This window comes from Pinus tabuliformis, chromosome 8 (genome assembly GCF_031772625.1).
Source record: "Pinus tabuliformis cultivar Carrire ecotype Pingquan chromosome 8, CPIR1, whole genome shotgun sequence".
Lineage (NCBI taxonomy): Eukaryota > Viridiplantae > Streptophyta > Pinopsida > Pinales > Pinaceae > Pinus > Pinus tabuliformis.
The window spans coordinates 1106817811-1106836447 of NC_142294.1; the positions used below are offsets into that span (position 1 = coordinate 1106817811).

General features: G+C 36.4%; 1 protein-coding gene across 1 annotated transcript in view; it reads left to right on the forward strand.

Annotated features, from left to right (window-relative positions):
• LOC149239221 (PTI1-like tyrosine-protein kinase At3g15890) overlaps nt 1-1554 on the forward strand; it is a 96282-nt gene extending 94728 nt beyond the window's left edge. The window contains exon 4 of the mRNA XM_089373350.1: nt 297-1554. Within this exon, the coding sequence (XP_089229476.1) occupies nt 297-978 (682 nt within the window). The 3' untranslated portion in view covers nt 979-1554. The remainder of the gene's footprint in view (nt 1-296) is intronic.
• The last annotated feature ends 17083 nt before the right edge of the window (nt 1555-18637 follow it).

An 18637-nucleotide genomic window follows, 5' to 3' on the forward strand; every position in this document is an offset into this window, starting at 1 on the left:
TTGCTTTCTTCAAAGGAAGTGCGAGAGCTGATGAAAGACAACTGTTCATTTGGGTAATGTCTAGAAGGGATGTGAGGACCAGAGACTTTACCAGTTCTATATGCAAATGTTAGAATGACAAAACTTAATAATAAATACTCTTTTTTCAATTGCTTGGCGTCCTGGAAATTTTCAGAGCTGACACTGATGTGATTGGAATCTGGATACTGAACTCACAAATTGTCTTGTTTTCCACCCCTTAAGCATAATTTTAGAGTTAATGCTTTGCTGCGCTCTGGGCTTGATGCTTCTTACAGGTACCTTCATCATGCAAACCCACATATAATTCACAGAGATGTCAAGTCAAGCAATGTACTGCTAGATTCAGACTTTCAAGCACGGGTTGCTGACTTTGGTTTTGCTAAACTTATACCAGATGGTGCAACACATGTGACCACACGAGTTAAAGGAACACTAGGTTATCTTGCCCCTGAATATGCCATGTGGGGAAAAGCTTCTGAAAGTTGTGACTTGTACAGTTTTGGAATCTTGTTACTGGAACTTGTGAGTGGAAAGAAACCAATAGAGAATATGGTGCCAGGTGCAAGGTGTAGTCTTGCTGATTGGGCAGTGCGCTTGGTTTCAGAGGGAAAATATGATGAAATAGTAGATCCAAAGCTACAAAGAAATTATAACATAGCTGAATTAAAACGAGTTGTTCATGCTGCAGTAGCTTGTGCTCACACTTCTTCCGGGCAGAGACCGACAATACATGAAGTAGTTCAATTCCTTAAGGGGGAAATGGATGAAAAATTATTTAAAGAAAGAACTCGCAAGCAGGCAAAAAATCCGAAGTTGGATAATGTAAAATATGAACAAAAATTACATGAAACAACTGAAAGTTCTGCATCAAGTTCGGCAAATACATCAGTTGAAGATAGGACAAAAGGGAAAGCCATTGAGGATACAAGTTTTGATGTTGAGACACTTGCCCGATAATAAAACCAGGATGGTGTTGGTTTCCGAACAAAATTTGATCACCAGAGACGCTGAAGATCTCCTGCACTCTGCAGCTGACTTTGAGCCTTGTAGGTTCTTGTCTTGCCCTTCTAATGATTTCATAAATGGAGGACTGGAAACTGATGTATTTCTGTTTTTAACTACTTCAAGGCTATGCGCGATCTGCTTCAAATTAATTTTAACAGATTAAAATTTTCAAGTTTTCTCATTCACTCTCAGGAACTGTCTTTCCCTGGAAGTAATTCTGTAGTGTAACAGTAAGCAATTCAGGATGGAAGAAAATTGCAAACCTTTGCTTGTCGACTGTAACTCAGTTAGGAAGAAGAAACTATGATAGGTGGGTTGCATTTGAACAGACTGTGAATGTTCCTGTAGCCTTGTACTTGACGAAATAGAAATTTTTTCGAGTGATGTTTCTTTGAAGATTTATTTCACTATTTTTCCCCATCTACCAGAATTTGTAAAATTTGTAACCATGACGTACAAGTTGTGTATTATAAGTATCCTTGAAGATGCTTTGCAATATTGAAGATAAATTTGTCTGTCATTATTTTATCTGGGACTTTGCAACTGGTGTGAACAACGAAGGTTGCTTAAGTGGCAACACTAACGGCAAAATCTGAGTGCAGGCGAATATTCTCTGCTAGATATTTGTAACTATGCATGAAAGTTTGGTTTAAGCTGGGGCTCTGACATTTGATTTAGACTTGTTTATGTTGGCAATTTTTTTTTCAGTATCTTATTCTAAGGTTGCTTAAGTGGCAACACTCGCGGCTAAATCTTAGTGTAGGCAAATATTCTTTGCTAGATATCTGTAACTATGCGTGAAAGTTTGGTCTAAGCTGGGACTTGGACATTTGATTTAGACTCGTTTTTGTTGGTAAACTTTCTTATTATCTTATTATGTATGAGGGCCAGACAAGGAAATTGTTGTTGGTATTTTGGAGCCTGAATTAATATAAAATGCAAGAAAAATTGGTACAAAGATAATGAAGATCACTTAGACAATAGAATATTTTTGTGGTAAAACCCTGACAGTTTATCAGGGAAATATTCACAGGGAAATGTTGGGCATTTTATTGCTCAAAAAGAAAATTACAATCAGGATTACAACCACCACATCTTCTCAGGACCATAGATCTATATTTGATTTAGTAACTATTACAAACTTTACATGAACTGCTATCCATTTTGTAAATCAACACCATTATACAAACTATCAAAAATTTACATGAAGTAAATTTTGTTTCTTTACAATTTCTTTTAATTTGTCACGAATTATAACAATTGTCACTCCATCTCTCTTTGATCAGGCAGCAAATCCAAAGCCACCTTTTCCATGGCGTTTTCCTTCTTTTGAAAACGATCAGATTGTTTTTTATTGTGTAGGTGCAATTTTTGATCTTCTTAGCAGTTTTGCAAATTGCACAGTAGCTCACGATTATCCAATGTTACATATCTCTAAATCCTCGTGGAGAGAAAACTTTATTATTGTCCACAAGATCAAAATAGGTCAATTGGACTACATAGTACGAGTTAAAACAATAACGTTGAAGTGACAAGGTAATTCTCAAGTACCAAAAGAAAAACAGTGGCGAGTAGAAAGGCGTAGATCATTATGGTAAACTCCAACATATACTGCAAATAGAAGTAGACCTCCATCACTATACTACAAGTTGAAGTAGATAAAGAGGTGAAAGAGTAGACATCCTTATCATCATCAATAATTGTGAAAAGTACAAATGCAAAGCCTAATAATGTCCTGTGGGGACTGCTTTGGACTGAGAATATTAAACTATCTTGGGAGGAGCCTGAGAAAAATTGGTTGATGCTCTCCTACCATTCAAGGTCGAAGAGAAGAATCTGGTAATAGGCATTTGACTATTGATCCAAGGGAGACATCCTTACAATTTGTAAATCAACACCATTATACAAACTATCAAAAATTTACATGAAGTAAATTTTGTTTCTTTACAATTTCTTTTAATTTGTCACGAATTATAACAATAGTCACTCCATCTCCCTTTGATCAGGCAGCAAATCCAAAGCCACCTTTTCCATGGCGTTTTCCTTCTTTTGAAAACGATCAGATTGTTTTTTATTGTGTAGGTGCAATTTTTGATCTTCATAGCAGTTTTGCAAATTGCACAGTAGCTCACGATTATCCAATGTTACATATCTCTAAATCCTGATGGAGAGAAAACTTTATTATTGTCCACGAGATCAAAATAGGTCAATCGGACTACATAGTACGAGTTAAAACAGTAACGTTGAAGTGCCAAGGTAATTCTCAAGTACCAACAGAAAAACAGTGGCGAGTAGAAAGGCATATATCATTATGGTAAACTCCAACATATACTGCACATAGAAGTAGAACTCCATCACTATACTACAAGTTGAAGTAGATAAAGAGGTGAAAGAGTAGACATCCTTATCATCATCAATAATTGTGTAAAGTACAAATGCAAAGCCTAATAATGTCCTGTGGGGACTGCTCTGGACTGAGAAGATTAAACTATCTTGGGAGGAGCCCGAGAAAAATTGGTTGATGCTCTCCTACCATTCAAGGTCGAAGAGAAGAATCTGGTAATAGGCATTTGACCATTGATCCAGAAAGGGAGACATCCTTGCATTGGAAGAAGGTAGTGGGTATGTCTCCGTGGTCCCAATTTAGTGGGTTGCCTCCCAAGGATATGAGAGGAAGTGCATTGTCTTAACGGCCTAATGTCTTCTATATTAGTGGCTAGGGTACATGTACAGCGCTTAATGCCTCCAACTGCTGAGATAGGCTGGAAGAAAGAAGTGATCAACCTGGTGGAACTGGGCCTGGATCTGTCCTGTAGGGTTGGTCACTTATGAGTGATGGCCTCATGGATGTAGAGACCTAGACAACTCTGATCTGGATAAGGTTAAGGTAGCTAAGAACCCTCTTGAATTTTGATATAAACAATGATATATTCCTCAGATCTCATGATATATGGGCCATTTGAAGATGAATTGATTCTGTTTCAGTCTCTTGTAGATAGCACAATGGGTATATCTTATACACCCAAGGGATGTGTTGTGTTTGTTTTTTGTGAAACACTTTATTAATGGAAGTGCAACATTAATAATAAAGTTAATTTTTTCTCTCTCAATCACCATCTTTTTGAATGTATGTCAAATTTTTATATGGTATCTGAGCACAATAGTTTTGTGTTTGTATTTTTGAAATACTTTATTAGTAAAGTATTCAAATCTATAAATTGAGAGATAAGTGCAAAATGCTATTTTTTATTAATATGATATACATAAATACATTATCTTGTAACTTTTCGATTCATCTACCAAGAAGTCTCTTGAACTCGTAATGACTCTTCATATTCCCTTGAGACTCTTCATATATTTTCTCAAGTAATTTAAGTTTCCAACATCCTCTCCCCCTCCCCCTTCTTAATCAGAAGGGGTGTATGCAAGTCTAATAAGAGTGCTTAAATCTAGAAGTGGATAGTTGTCAATAGTTGAATGTGCTTACATATGGTGGTTTTGGGATGACTACAAACTAAATGACTAGCAAAAGTTGAAGTCTTCTACTAAATGGTGGTTTAAGGATGACCATAAACGCTGGAACTTGGCTCGAAGCAGTTCTTGAAGCAATTCTTAATTTAGCTAGAAGTTGATAGTCTTATGCGAAATGGAAGTGCTCTCAGATGGTCGTTTACTAATGAAATGGTGGAGATGGTGGTTTAAAGATGACTACAAATCGCTATCTAGCAGAAGTTGTAAATCTTCTACTGAGTGGTGGTTTAAGGAAGACCACAAACAAATCATGCTTATGGAACCTGACTCTAGCTCTAACTTTGACTTTGGTTGAATTTGGTTGTTGGCTCTGGTTCTGGTTGTGGCTCAAGCTCACTTGTTTCAACTTGGTTGATAGAACTTCGAAACTTGAAGTCTGACTATCAATCATTGATATTCCCTTTTATTAGATACAAGGTGAGAAGATGAAAATATCCCCTTTGCAAGATGTTTCAATACTCTAGAATGGATTCAATGATATGACTGATGCATCTTCTTTCTTGTTGATGGCCATTGCTAGGAAACGATTCAACCATAGTGAATTTTTACTCTTTCATGGTTCTTATGTTTGAAACATCTATCTAAATAATGATTATACTTTCCACAATGCTCACAAGGATGAAGATCAAAACATTGATCCTCCATTAGTCCAACTCAAAGAGAATGTTGGAATTTAGGAATTTGATGCATTAGTGGAGTGGGTGAAGATGAACTTTTTGGAGGAAACCAAGTATTCTAGAACTAGATTGGTCTAGAATAGTCTCAAATGTGGAAGGCAACTTCCTTATGATATCCAAGGCTAGTTTTGTGGTTGTTGTCGATGATTTCTACCCAAAGTTTAATGATGGCCTTAGAAAGTGCAAGTGGGACTTCATCTTCATTTGAATTTTCTTCGAAGTGACATTATTGATTTGATGATGTGCTAGTTGTTGATAAGACTTTCTCAAACTCAAAAAGAGAATTATGGAGGTTCAAAATGTTGATATTTTATTGTAGTTCATTTTGTTGGAGTTGAGATTCAAGATGGACAAACTCAATCCTGCGAATCTTGTAAACAAGTTAGAACATTAACGAGTTTCTTTGTCAACTATGACTATATCGTCGACAATGGAAAGCATTAGAGTATTTAACAACTCTAATAAATCATCAATTCAAACCATTTTCTCAACAAATGAAGGGTGTCAATTTCAACTGAAAATGCACTCGTCTATAATGCAATTCAACTAGTATACTTTTACAAAAGAACTATTTGCAAGTTACTATAATTCTTGATTCTAGAAGCAAATATATATCCATAAATGTTTCTCACCTAGGCGATCATATTCAACACATCATGTTTATCGCAATAGAGTGTCAACCAACACTAACATCCATTCAACTCTAATTCAATGTTCATTTGTTCATCCTTTGGTGAATCATATCTCAATATCAGGAAACGTGTGTTGTTATATGTTGCAAAAAAATGGCCACAAAGAGTAGATGATGTGGAGAAGAAACTGGAACCCCAAAGGATGTTAACAAAGCTCCGTCAAATTTAGCTTTAATATACTTTATTCCTTGGAAAGAAGTTGCAAACGCTCTTTAGTAGAGGAATTCAATGTACAACTCAACTAGAAACAATTAATTGATCATTAATATGATACACATGTATACATTATCTTGTAAATTTTGAATTCATCTTCCAAGAAATCTCTTTGACTCCCAATGAGTCTTCATAATCTCTTGATCCTTTTCATATTTTTTCTCAAATGAACAATACAATTTACCATAATCGTTAAGGATTATGTTTCCAACATTTCCCCCCATTAAGGGGTGTGTGCAAGTCCAACAAGAGCACTGAAACTTAGAAGTGGATAACTATCAATGGATGAATGTGCTCTGTGAATCTAGTTGGTTTTGGGATGGCCATAAACCATAGCATAAGTCAAAGTCTTCTACTAAATGGTGGTTTATGTTGAAAAGTGTAACTAGGTTCGGTCTTCATAATGACATGTAATTGTGACTTTTGTAATTGATGTAATAAAGGAAATGCAATTATTTTTGTAAGCGTTGCTTCATTGGTTTCATGAGCAAGTGATTTTATTTTAGGCAGCTCCCATTGAGAGCCTTAGGATTTGTCATTAAGGTCAACAAGTCTATCTCATGTATGAAGAGCTCTTCTTGGGCATGTAACAAATGTATTTGAGTTAATAGGATTGTCTAGAAGCTCTCCAACGACAAGCACTAGCTCTCTTCCTCATGTCAGTGTCAAGTTAAACAAATATCATGTCGACCTTACCTTATGGAGGCACAACGATTCACATGGCTCATGTCGTCTCATTTATGTAGACCAACCACTATATATACCAGGTAGAGGCACCTTGTAGAAACACAGTTCAGAACTCGGGTACCTCTGAGATTTTCGGTGATAGTTACAGTCAAAAAGTTAGAATATTTTCGATGGGGAAGTACAGTGTTCAGATCTCTGTGTTAAGGAACATTGTTGGGTGTCATATCACAGTACACAGTTCGGACAAGAGAGAAGAGACAACGAAGGTTTGTTAAGGATACAATTTGGATCTCCACAGTAAAGAAGCTCGAATACCTTTCTCTGTAATCTCAGACAATATGAAGTTCAGATCTTTGGGTAAAAGGTCTCATTACTACAACAGAAAGATAGAGTTCGAATGAAGGTATCTATACCATAGCTAAATGATATATAGAAGCCACGGTTTGGTGATGTGAAGTCACTTCCATTAAGAGGAATATTACAGTGTCTTGCTAAATCTGTAGTAAGGACAGTTTGGTGACAAAACAATGATATGGTACAGTGCCATCTCAAGTGTGTTGAAATTTGGTACCGGAGGACAGGTGGTTCCCTTAGGCTTTGATCTTTGGCCTAGGGAAAAGTGTCCAAAAGAATTTAATTTTTCTCCTAAAGTGACTTTATAATTTTATAAAGTTAAATCTAATTTAAAAGTGACTTTAAGTGATAAAGTTACTAAGTCTAATTTTAAAGTGACTTTTATAAAGTCAATGAAAAATTAGAACGGAAAAGTGACTTTGAAAATAAATGACTAAGTGGGTTTTTATTAAAGTGGGGTGAATTAAAAAATAAAAAGTGAGATTTAAATGAGCATTTAATCTCAGCCTTAGATCTCAATCTATTTCAGCCATTGGATTTAGGGATCACCCAAAAGTCACTTGGGCTTAGATTAAAGGAGGAAAATGAGGAAAAGGTCATTTATTCTTTCATGAGTAGATTGATAGAAGGAGAGCAAGAGAGCAAGGGAGATTTCTGGACAGTGAGCTGCGGAGTTTTATCAGCGGAGTTTCAGCAGAGCAGAGTTTCAGCAGAGCGGAGTTTCAGCAGCGGAATTTCAGCAGAGCGGAGTTTCAGCAAGTCTGTACAGCGGAGTTTCAGCAGGGCGGAGTTTCAGCAAGGCTGAGATAAGTTGTAAAAGTTTGCTTGTTGATTTTCGCTGAATATTTCTCTTACTGTAAAAAGGCATTTTCCAGAAATAAAGAAGAGCTCTCAAACTGGTTTTCCCCAAGAGTTGTAGGGGGTTTTTCCAGGGTCACATTGACCAAAAATTTCAGTGTTTAAATGTGTTTTAATGGCTGTTTATTACTGCTGATTTTTATTTCTGCAATTTCCAGCATTCTGTAAAATTTCCAGAATTTGTGTTTTCAGCAAATTTATTTTTTCCAGCTTGTTAAATGTATGGTTATGGGAAAGGGCATTTAACTATATGGGAGAAATAAGGAGAAACTGAAAACCGAGGTGGGAAATGAGAAATTTCTACAAAGTGTGTTATGCTCAGAAACGAGATGATCTCAATATGTAAGAGGAACCAACAGGAAGAAAGAGAAGACAGTCAAGGGAGCTACTGTCTTGATCTTGGAAGTGGCTAATAGGTCAAGGGTCTCGGTCTTGGTATTCGTCAATTGGAATCTCTAGAAGAAGAATTTGCGCGGGTTTTCCTCTCAAAGAGTGAGAAGTTTTGGCCCTGGCTCATAGCCTACATGCTGTGTCTCTTGTCTATTTATGTTCATGCATTGGTTACTGTTTGATGAAGAAGAACACTAAGAATCTAACACAAAGAAGATCCTAATCTAAATAAGTAAAAAACATTCACAAGAAGTCACTAATGGAAGAGAAATCAACTAATACTAATGCCCTAGATTTCTCAACATGGTATCAGAGCTAAGGTGCTGAAGTCAAAGGAAGGGCATCTAATCAAAGAGACATTCAAGGATCGAGTTTCAAGAAGGGCATCAAAGCAAGTTGAAGGTTATCAAAGCAAAAGATCAAGATCTACATTGAAGAATCAAACCCTAGATCGAAGAAGCAGTCTACAACAACAAGAGCTTTTGTTTCTATAGTCATCATCAAAAGGCCACAAAGACCCTCATCAAGTTGTCTACAAGGCAAGATAGCTCGAAGGACTTTAAAGATGAAGATCACATCATCTTGGAGAAATTCGAAACCCTAGAAGCATTTTTGATCTACACTACAAGAGAAGTCAAAATATATTGAAGGCGAGAAGGCATTATCATCATTTTCAAGGTTATAAAGCAAGCAAGGATCCTCTCCTTGCCCTTAAAAAATATCATCCAAGGAAGCAACAAATACATATTCTTCAACCATCATCGAAGTAAGAAGATTTCGCCTTCTCTTGTCAAAGTAAGTATCTTTCATTCTTTAATCAATCTGGTAAAATGATTTCATGTTTGCAAGGAGATCAATAAGTTGGATGGGTCATCGAAATTCCTTGCATGGAAAAGGAGGATAGATATAGTCCTCAAAGAAAGTGAAGTCATTGAACATATCAATGGAAAGGTCTCCTCTGAATTCATGGAAAGGGATTCTTATGAAAGGTCCCCTCATATAGCAATATTGGAGACATCAAAGAGATGTATATAGTCTCGTGAGAATATTCTCTGAAGATTAGGTAAAGGAGGTCACATGACTTAGATCTCATCTACACAAAATTTAAAGGTATCAAAGGATGAAGGGATATCCTCATAAGATCTCATCTACGAGATCTGGGAGAGATGATAAGAAGATAATCTCCATTGATCTAAAAATGCACTAACAAATGATCAAAGTAACAAATACCCATGGGAATAAGAAAGTTAACTCATTCGACAACTTGTGGTTTCTCTGCAAGATAGAAGAAGAAAAGTTGAGGGCAAAAAGTGTTGAAGGCTAAAGGACTCAAACATTTGTTGGAAGGAAACGAAGTTTGGAGAGTTCTAGTCCTTAGAAAAGAAAGAAGAGCGCATCCGAGATTCAATGTTATGGAAGTAAAGACTATGGAATTTACAGTGAAGATTGTCCTAAAGGGATAATATCAAAAGAAATAAAAGAAGCCCATATCACCGAAAAAGTGGAGGGAGCTGAAGAAAGGAAGTCCAATAAAAGAGGAAGTAAGAGATCTTGACTGAGATAGTCTCCATCACAAAAGTTCTTGTCATAGCTCCTAAACCTTATAGGATATGGCTATAATAAATAATAAGATGCATCGTGGCATCATGAAAGCATTAGAAACAAGAGATCATGACATCACCATTGGAAACACAAAGGATGTATGATAGTCAACTTTGAAGGATATAGTTGTTGGTGACCTCATTGAAAGATCAAAGGAAGAATTCATCCAGGACAAGTCTCATCATACATCTGTTTAGAACGAAAAAATCCGTTGAATAAGGATATGTGAGATGGAATCCTCATTGGAGGATTCACCGATCTAGAGAGAAAGCTATTGTTTCATCAGAAACTCCAATTAGTGGAGTCCATGGGATGATGGTACAATGATATGAGAGATGAAGTAGATCAAGGGGTTGAAGGTCTTTTCAATCAAGGAAGTTGCTGAAAGAAACCTAGATGACCTAAAGGTAAATAAGGTATGTATTCTTGTATTTAATACTATAAAGTCATGTCATATGGTTGTAGGTAACAAGGATCACTACTATTTTGAAGCATGATCAAAGGAAAGGAATCTCCTCCTATGAAAGAATGTCAGAAGGCATGAGTTACATTAGATGAAATTCACATAATATGTCCTCATATGAAGTATGAGGTGGTTGAATACAATTGAGGAACTTTGATTGGAAGCTCCTAAGAATGAAGTGTGTGAAGAGACAAGAAGAGATTGTGATAATATGCAACAATGGTAGAAGGCATTCAACATCCAAAGTCCAAGAAGATGTGACTAGAATATCTCCCGGAAAGATGTGAAGACTCTGATGGAAGTCGGAAAAAGATGGAGACCTTTGACACTAAATATCTGTGGGATATGTGTTAACCTGCATGCAGGATGCTGATACTTACATGAATATGTCATGGTGAAAGATCATCACAAAGGTAATTTTAAATTCAAAAGTGTTCATTGATTATTTTTTAGCTAAAATCTGGTTGGGCTTATGTAGGAATGTCAAAGGGAAGATCTGTGAATGACCTCGAAGTAGACCATATAGAAGGATGTAATGTCCCCCCTGTTATCCCCTACAATGTCCCAGGCTGAGGAGATCGAAAGAGGTGACTTCAAACCACTTGCAGTTCAACACCTAGCCCTGCTAAACCAGAGAGGGATCTCTCTAAGGATTTATTAGTTGATGACTGGAAAATAAATGGATTTTAGGTTAGATGTATAGGTTTTGTTTGAGTGTTTGGAAATTTAGGGTTTTTAAGTTGCTGGACCAGGGATGAGAACAGGAAATTAGGTCAAGGTATCAAAGTTTGCAGTAGCAAGCATAAAGAGTAGCAAGATAACAACGTTTTGTGGTGAATTTAAGATTTTGTCAATGTAGTATAGCCCTAAAAGCTTATGAAACCATAATGAGCATGTATTAGCATGAATTCATTAATATAGATTCAAGAAGAGATACATAAACATGATTTTCGACATAAACAGAGCTTTGAATCTAAATAATTTTTGCCTATATGACTGTAAGGAAAACCACATGAAGAAAGCAAATCATGTTAAGAGAGATGAATTCATCAATAAGACACTGATATGAAAGGAAAACAATACCACAGTCATTGAACAAGTATTCCTGAAAAAATCGCTGCAACTGCTCCTTGTTTAACTGTATGAAAGCATAAGGTACAAGTCTCTCCTCTGAAGTTCAACCCTTCTCTCTGAATGAGAAATGATACATATATACTCAATCAAACAACTTCCCCACCTTCAGGAGTCGAATTTATAAGTGGTGGAACTGTTTCCAAGATTCTCTCAACCAACAAGTGAGAGTGAGAAGGTAAAAAACAAACTCTTCTCTTAGAATTTGATTTGAGTTTCACTTCCTCTATGAGGCCTAATTAACCATGAAAACAACCTATCATGCCTATTTATTAATTATTACATCATCTAAACCTTGAACTACTGAAGTTACATCATGAGTTTAACTTTGACCAAGTCAAACTAAAAACCTAAGAAATTACACATTGATATTTTTAAATAGAAACTTGGAAATTTGCAGAAGTGCAGTGCCAAATTTGAGGCCACTTTTAGGTGCCTTCCTGAGGTCAAATTTGAGATTTGAGAGAATGGTCAACTAGCCTTTCCTGTCTAGTTTCCAGAACATCTTGAATTTTTGAAAATGACCCATGGTAAGGCCTTCAAAAGTTGATTCTCCCAAGGTGTCTCCAAAAGCACAATGCCTGTCAAAAAGAGTGGCAGAATGATGATTTTTGACCCATTTTTCTCCTTTTTTTCTGAAAATCTGAGCCTTGTCTGAGAAATCTGATGAAATGGGTTTTGAGAGGAGGTCACCAGCTAACTTATAATAACTCATTCTTATATTACATGGAATTTTACATGAATTTTGGAGGATTGATTTCATTGTAGTTGGTAGGCTCATATCTTAGGATCCTCCCTCCTTTATGATGGTGAAGAATCTCCCTCCATTTTGATAAAAACCCTAGATAATAAGAAAATGGAAAAACAATGAGGAATGAGTGAAATGATGAAATGAGGGAGTTATGGAAGGGAAATGATGATAGGAGAATTTTGGGAGATGGATAGGGGTTGTAGGAAACTTAGGAAGTTTGAATGGAGTGAAACGAGAGAGAGAGATGAGTAGGAGAATTTAAAAACAGTCCTGCTAGGAAATTGTCCAAAATGATAGGTATGAGCTAGGATTTGTGTAAAGGTGAGGTAAACTGAAGGTAAATGAGCTGATCAGTGAATGATAGGGTGATTTATATATGTACAAAGGTATGAGATGACAAATTTTAAAGTTTGCAATGTCATAACTAACAAAACCCATCATTTGCTCTAGTTTTGCAGCATGAAACATAAACCTTAGATGAAGAAAACTCACATTTGCACTTACTTTTCCAAAGGAAAAAAGTGAATTAGATGATGGTACTTACTTGTTGATCAGCTTAGAAGAACAAAAAGTAGGAATGCAAGCTAAAATTTGAAGTTTGGGTGATTTTTGGCAGGTTTCGGGCTACTCTGTCCCAAGCACAGTGCCATTGGCAGAAGTGCAATGTATTTCACAGAAGCGTAGCGTTGAGAAAAATTTGCCAATTTTAGCTAGAAAACCCGTGTTTTTTCACCAAAGGAGGGGAGAGCTTGATGAAAAAACAAGTTAATGATGCAAATGAAACATGTTTTTGACTTTTTGGGCTTTTATAAGCACAATATGATCTTCTTTTGAATAAAAATGGGCCCCCACACACCTTTTCAAAACATGACTTTCACCTTTTTAAACTTGGCCACTTTGGAGACTTGAAATCTGAGCTTCTCTTTATCTTTTTGAACAGTGAAACTTCTTCCTTTTGGAACCTTGAGATTGTAACCATGAAGCACTTATGTAATTTCATAAAAACCTATTGCAAAGAGCTACTTATCACAACTCATCCTATGCCTGATTTTATGCGTGAAATGAAGATGGACCTTGAAACCTTAATGACCTAATGAAGACATAAGACTGAGTGAAATGGTAATGATATGATGAAGACATTATATTTATTTTGATTCACTCATCTGAGTGATGTAAGCGACCAGCATGTGAGATTTTTTAAGAGAATAGAGACATTCCTAGATAAACTAACCAGTGACCAAATTTTACTCTGAAAACCTAGTGACATGATAAAATTTGATCTTGAGACCGCTAACAAACTTGGTAAAATCATATTTGATCATTGGTGACAGGTAGAAAAGACTGACACTAACACCTCTGAAAATATGGCATGAAAGAAGAATGACATGAAGCAAAGACAGATGGAAAATATGATGGATCACTTTCTGATGAGTTGAAGACATGACTAACTCATGCATAAAGCGATGGATGATCTGTGCCCTATATAGATGTTCCCAAAGATGAAGACTTCTTGATGAAAAATAAATTTATGACATCGAAGGAAGGAGCTCTTCAAGCAACCAATTGTTTCAGGATCTCTACATAAGGAACTGCTATAGGTCCCTGGTTAAGAGGGAGCTTGAGAAGAAGTTTCTTACTTGGAAGACACTTGGGAAATTCCTAAGCAGAAAGATTAGGTACATTCCTTTGTGATAGGAATGCAGATAGTCCTTTAATGGAATAAAACCTCCGGGTTTGAAAAGGAGAGATAGACACCTCGTTCTGTTCTTCACTCGGGAAGACAAAATGGAGGATTGTGTAATCATTTGGCATCCGATGCTCTTTGAGGATGAGATAGGGAATCCAACAGTAAGAGTAGTCATGGAGGACTGATATTCTTTGTGGGATTGGGGAGTCCAAGAAAATAATATTCCTTATGGAGCATATCATGAGTGAACCCAAGTGGTATATGTTCCTAGAGAGACAATGATGAGTATGTCTATAAATCATTGGTCTCACCAACATTGTGCTCTGATCTTGTTGAGAGATAGAGTTGTTAGTCAAGGCCTTGCTATATAACAATGTTGGTCAATATGATGCTATACAAATGAGGTACAAATCCAAATTCTTCTCATGAGAAATTCTTCAGATTGAGAATGACCAAGTACCCTTATGAATACCTCCCTAGTTAAGAGGGACTATTGAAAAGTGTAACTAGGTTCGATCTTCATAATACCATGTAATTGTGACTCTTGTAATTGATGTAATAAAGGAAATAAAATTATTATGGGTTTCATGAGAAAGTGATTTTATTTTAGGCGGCTCCCATTGAGAGCCTTAGGATTTGTCATTAAGGTCAAAGAGTCTATGTCATGTATGAAGATCCCTTCTTGGGCATGTAACAAATGTATTTGAGTTAATAGGACTGCCTAGAAGCTCTCCAACGACAAGCACTAGCTCTCTTCCTCATGTCGGCTTCAAGTTGAACAAAGATCATGTCGGCCTTACCTTATGGAGTCACAACGATTCAAATGGCTCATGTTGGATCATTTATGTAGACCAAATACTATATATACCAGGTAAAGGAACCTCACAGAAACATACTTCATAACTCGGGTACCTCTAAGAGTTTCGGTGATAGTTACAGTCAACAAGTTCAAAGATTTTTGATGGAGAAGTATAACGTTTGGATCTTCGTGTTGAGGAACATTTTCGGGTGTCATATCATAGTATGCAGTTCAGACAAGAGAGAAGAGACAACAAAGGTTTGTTAAGGATACAATTTGTATCTCCACAGTAAAGAAGCTTAGATATTTCTCTTTGTATTCTCGGACATATGAAGCTCAGATATTTGGGTAAAAGGTCTCATTACTACAACATAAAGATAGAGTTCGATTGAAGCTATCTATACCACATATAAATGATGTATAGAAGCCATGGTTTGGTGATGTGAAGTAGTTTCCATTAAGAGAAATATTATAGCGTCTTGCTAAAGCTGTAGCAAGGACAATTTGGTGACAAAAAAATGATATGGTACAGTGCCATCTCAAGTGTGTTATGCTTAGAAAGGAGATGATCTCAATATGTAAGAGGAATCGAAAGGAGGAAGGAGAAGACAATCAAGAGAGCTAGTGTCTTGATCTTGGAAGCGGCTAATAGGCCAAGGGTCTCGATCTTGGTATTCATTAATTGGAATCTCTAGAAGAAGAATTTGCATGGGTTTTCCTCTCAAAGAGTGAGAGGTTTGGCCCTGGCTCATAGCCTACATGATGTGTCTCTTGTCTATTTATGTTTATGCATTGGTTATTGTTTGATGAAGAAGAACACTAAGAATCTAACATAAAGAAGATCCTAATATAAATAAGTAAAAAGCATTCACAAGTAGTCACTAATGGAAGAGAAATAAACTAATACTAATGCCCTAGATTTCTCAACAGTTTAAGGATCACCACAAAATCTGGAACTTGGATCAAAGAAATTCCTAGAAGGATTCTTAATTTAGCTAGAAGTTGATATCTTCTGCGAAATGGAAGTTCTTTCAAATGGTCATTTAAAAATGACCACAAATAGACAAAAAGTGGTGGAGATGCTGGTTTAAACATCACCACAATTTGTTATCTAGTATAAGTTATAATTCTTCTATTGAGTGGTGGTTTAAGAAAGACCACAAACCAAATAATGCTCATGGAATATGACTCTGGCTTTGACTATATATTTGGCTTAAGATTTAGCTGACTCTAGCTCTACATCTCTAGTTGTTGGTTCTAGTTTTGACTATGAATCAAACTCACTTGTTTCTACTTGATTGATAAGACTTCAAAAGCCTAACTACCAATCATTGATATTCTCCCTTTGCTAAATGCAAGGTGAGAATATGAAATTCTCCCCATTGCAAGATGTGTCAACACTTGAAAATGGATTCTAGGGTGTGTTTGATATATCTTCTTAGCTGTCGAGGACCATTAACAAGAAGCAATCCAACCACAATGAATCTTTACTCTTGCAGGGTTCTCATGTTTGGAACATCTATCTAATTGATGATAATGCTTTACACAATGCTCACTAGGATGAAGACCAAAACATTCATCCTCCATGTAGCCAACTCGAAGACAATGTTGGCATTTAGGACACTAATGTGGAAGTGGAGCAAGTGAAGAACTTTCTTGAAGAAACCTTCTCTAGCATTGGATTGATTTCAAATATTCTAGAATGTGGATGGTCACTTCCTTTTTATATCCAAGGTTAATTATGTTCTTGTTTATGGTTTCTTCCCAAAATTTGATAATGGGCTTGGAAAGTGCAAGTGTGACTTCATCTTCGTTTGACTCGCTCATGAAGTGGCATCACTGATTTGATGGTGTGCTGACTGCTGATAGGACTCTTTATCAAACTCCGAAAGGGAATTGTTTTAAACAAGGACCATTTCATGATATTAATTATTTTCTTGTAGTTCATCTTGTTAGAGTCGAGATACTGGTGAAACTCTATTTTGTCCTACAAATCTTGTAAACAGGTTGGAACATTAATAAGAGTTGCTTTGTCAACTGTGATTGTATTGTGGAAAATATTCGAATATTTAATAACTCTAATAAATTATCAATTCGATCCATTTTCTCAATGATTTTAACTCAACAAATATAGATCCACAATTACAATTCAACTAATAAACTTACAACAACACTATTCTTGATCCTTGAAACAAATATAGATCCACAATTCTCATGTCAATGGAAGATATCCCGGGTAGTTGGGAGGGTTTAATGATAACCTCCCTACCCGAGTTCCAGTCTCATGAGATGCGATTATGTTGTATGTCTGATGATGCAACTATGATCTATATGTCTAACCTATGTACCACTCCGTGAATAAGTCGGAGGCGGGCTTCTTCTAGGGTTTCACACCCCTTTGAAATAGATCCACAATTCTCATCTAGGTGATTTTACAAGGTCAACCAGTGATAACATCCATTGAACTCTTATTCGATGTTCATTGATGAATCATATCTCAGCTTGAGAAAATGTGGGTTTTGTATGCTGCACAAAAAATTGCCATGGGGTGTAGATGAGGTGGAGAAGAAACTGGAACTTCAAGCTTGTTAACAGAGTTTCAACAGATTTAGCCTCGTCTGGAAGAGGAATTTAATGTACAACTCCATTGGAATCAATTGATTATATCACTCTATACGAATATGGACTGTATACCCAAAAAGCATGTAGTGGAAGGAAGCTTATATTGAGTTTTGGTGTTGTTCGATGTTGAGTAGAAGCACATAGTTGTCAAACACAACAACCACACACTACTATGGGATTTTAAAGAAAACCTCAATATCAACATTAAACCATAACATACAATATGTCCATTCTGCCCCAAAGGGATTCCTCGATAATAAAGGAAGCTTGAGAAGATATTTTGTTGGAGGGCCGAGGTTAGTGTGGGAGATTTATTCAACAAAGAAATGAATGACCTACACAGGGGCAATATCCCTTGGTGTGCATGTGGTTAATGACAAGAAGGTACTCTCAGAAGCAGGTAGAGAGTCAAACTTTCAACAATTGTGGAAGACATGATTCTCTACTTAACTAGTGTTTATACCACTGTGTTAGTTTTGTCGTGGTACCCCTACGAGGTTCATGTCGTTCAAAATTTGGATGAGAGTAGAGGAGCCATGGCTATAATTACAGAGCCAATTTTTGTGTCCATGGCCAATAGAATGGGAAAGTTTGATAATATGAAATGATATTTTAAGGTCCACGAGACTAAAAATAGTCTATAAGACCATTAGTACCCCATTTTTCGCTTTTTGCAATTCAATCCTTTTCCTATTCAAATTGATGATGAGCTGAACCAACCTTCCAACAATCCCCTCGCTAAAAAGACAATGCCAAGAAATTGATGCTAACATGTTCTCATAACTTTATCTGATGTCTTTGTATGCATCACTTTCCAAAATGAAATGTTTTTCCGATTCCACAGCGCCAGACGTGCAAAATGTACACATCCGTTTTTCCCAAGCTTCTTTATGCCTTTTCCATCATCCTGTTTCACACTGACGTTGATGTGAGTTGGTCCTTACTTGAGCAACAAGAACCTTTTCTCTCCACGAAATGCTAACTCCAATAGGATATCAAGAGCCTGTAATGTTTATACCTAAATGAAAGGAAGCAATTATTTCATGAATCGAGGATAAAAAATGTCAAGCATTGAAGACAGCTTGCGGGTCTTAGATGGACGGAATTGGGCACAAAAATATGTAGGAGTATAATTATTAGCAAAATCATGAATT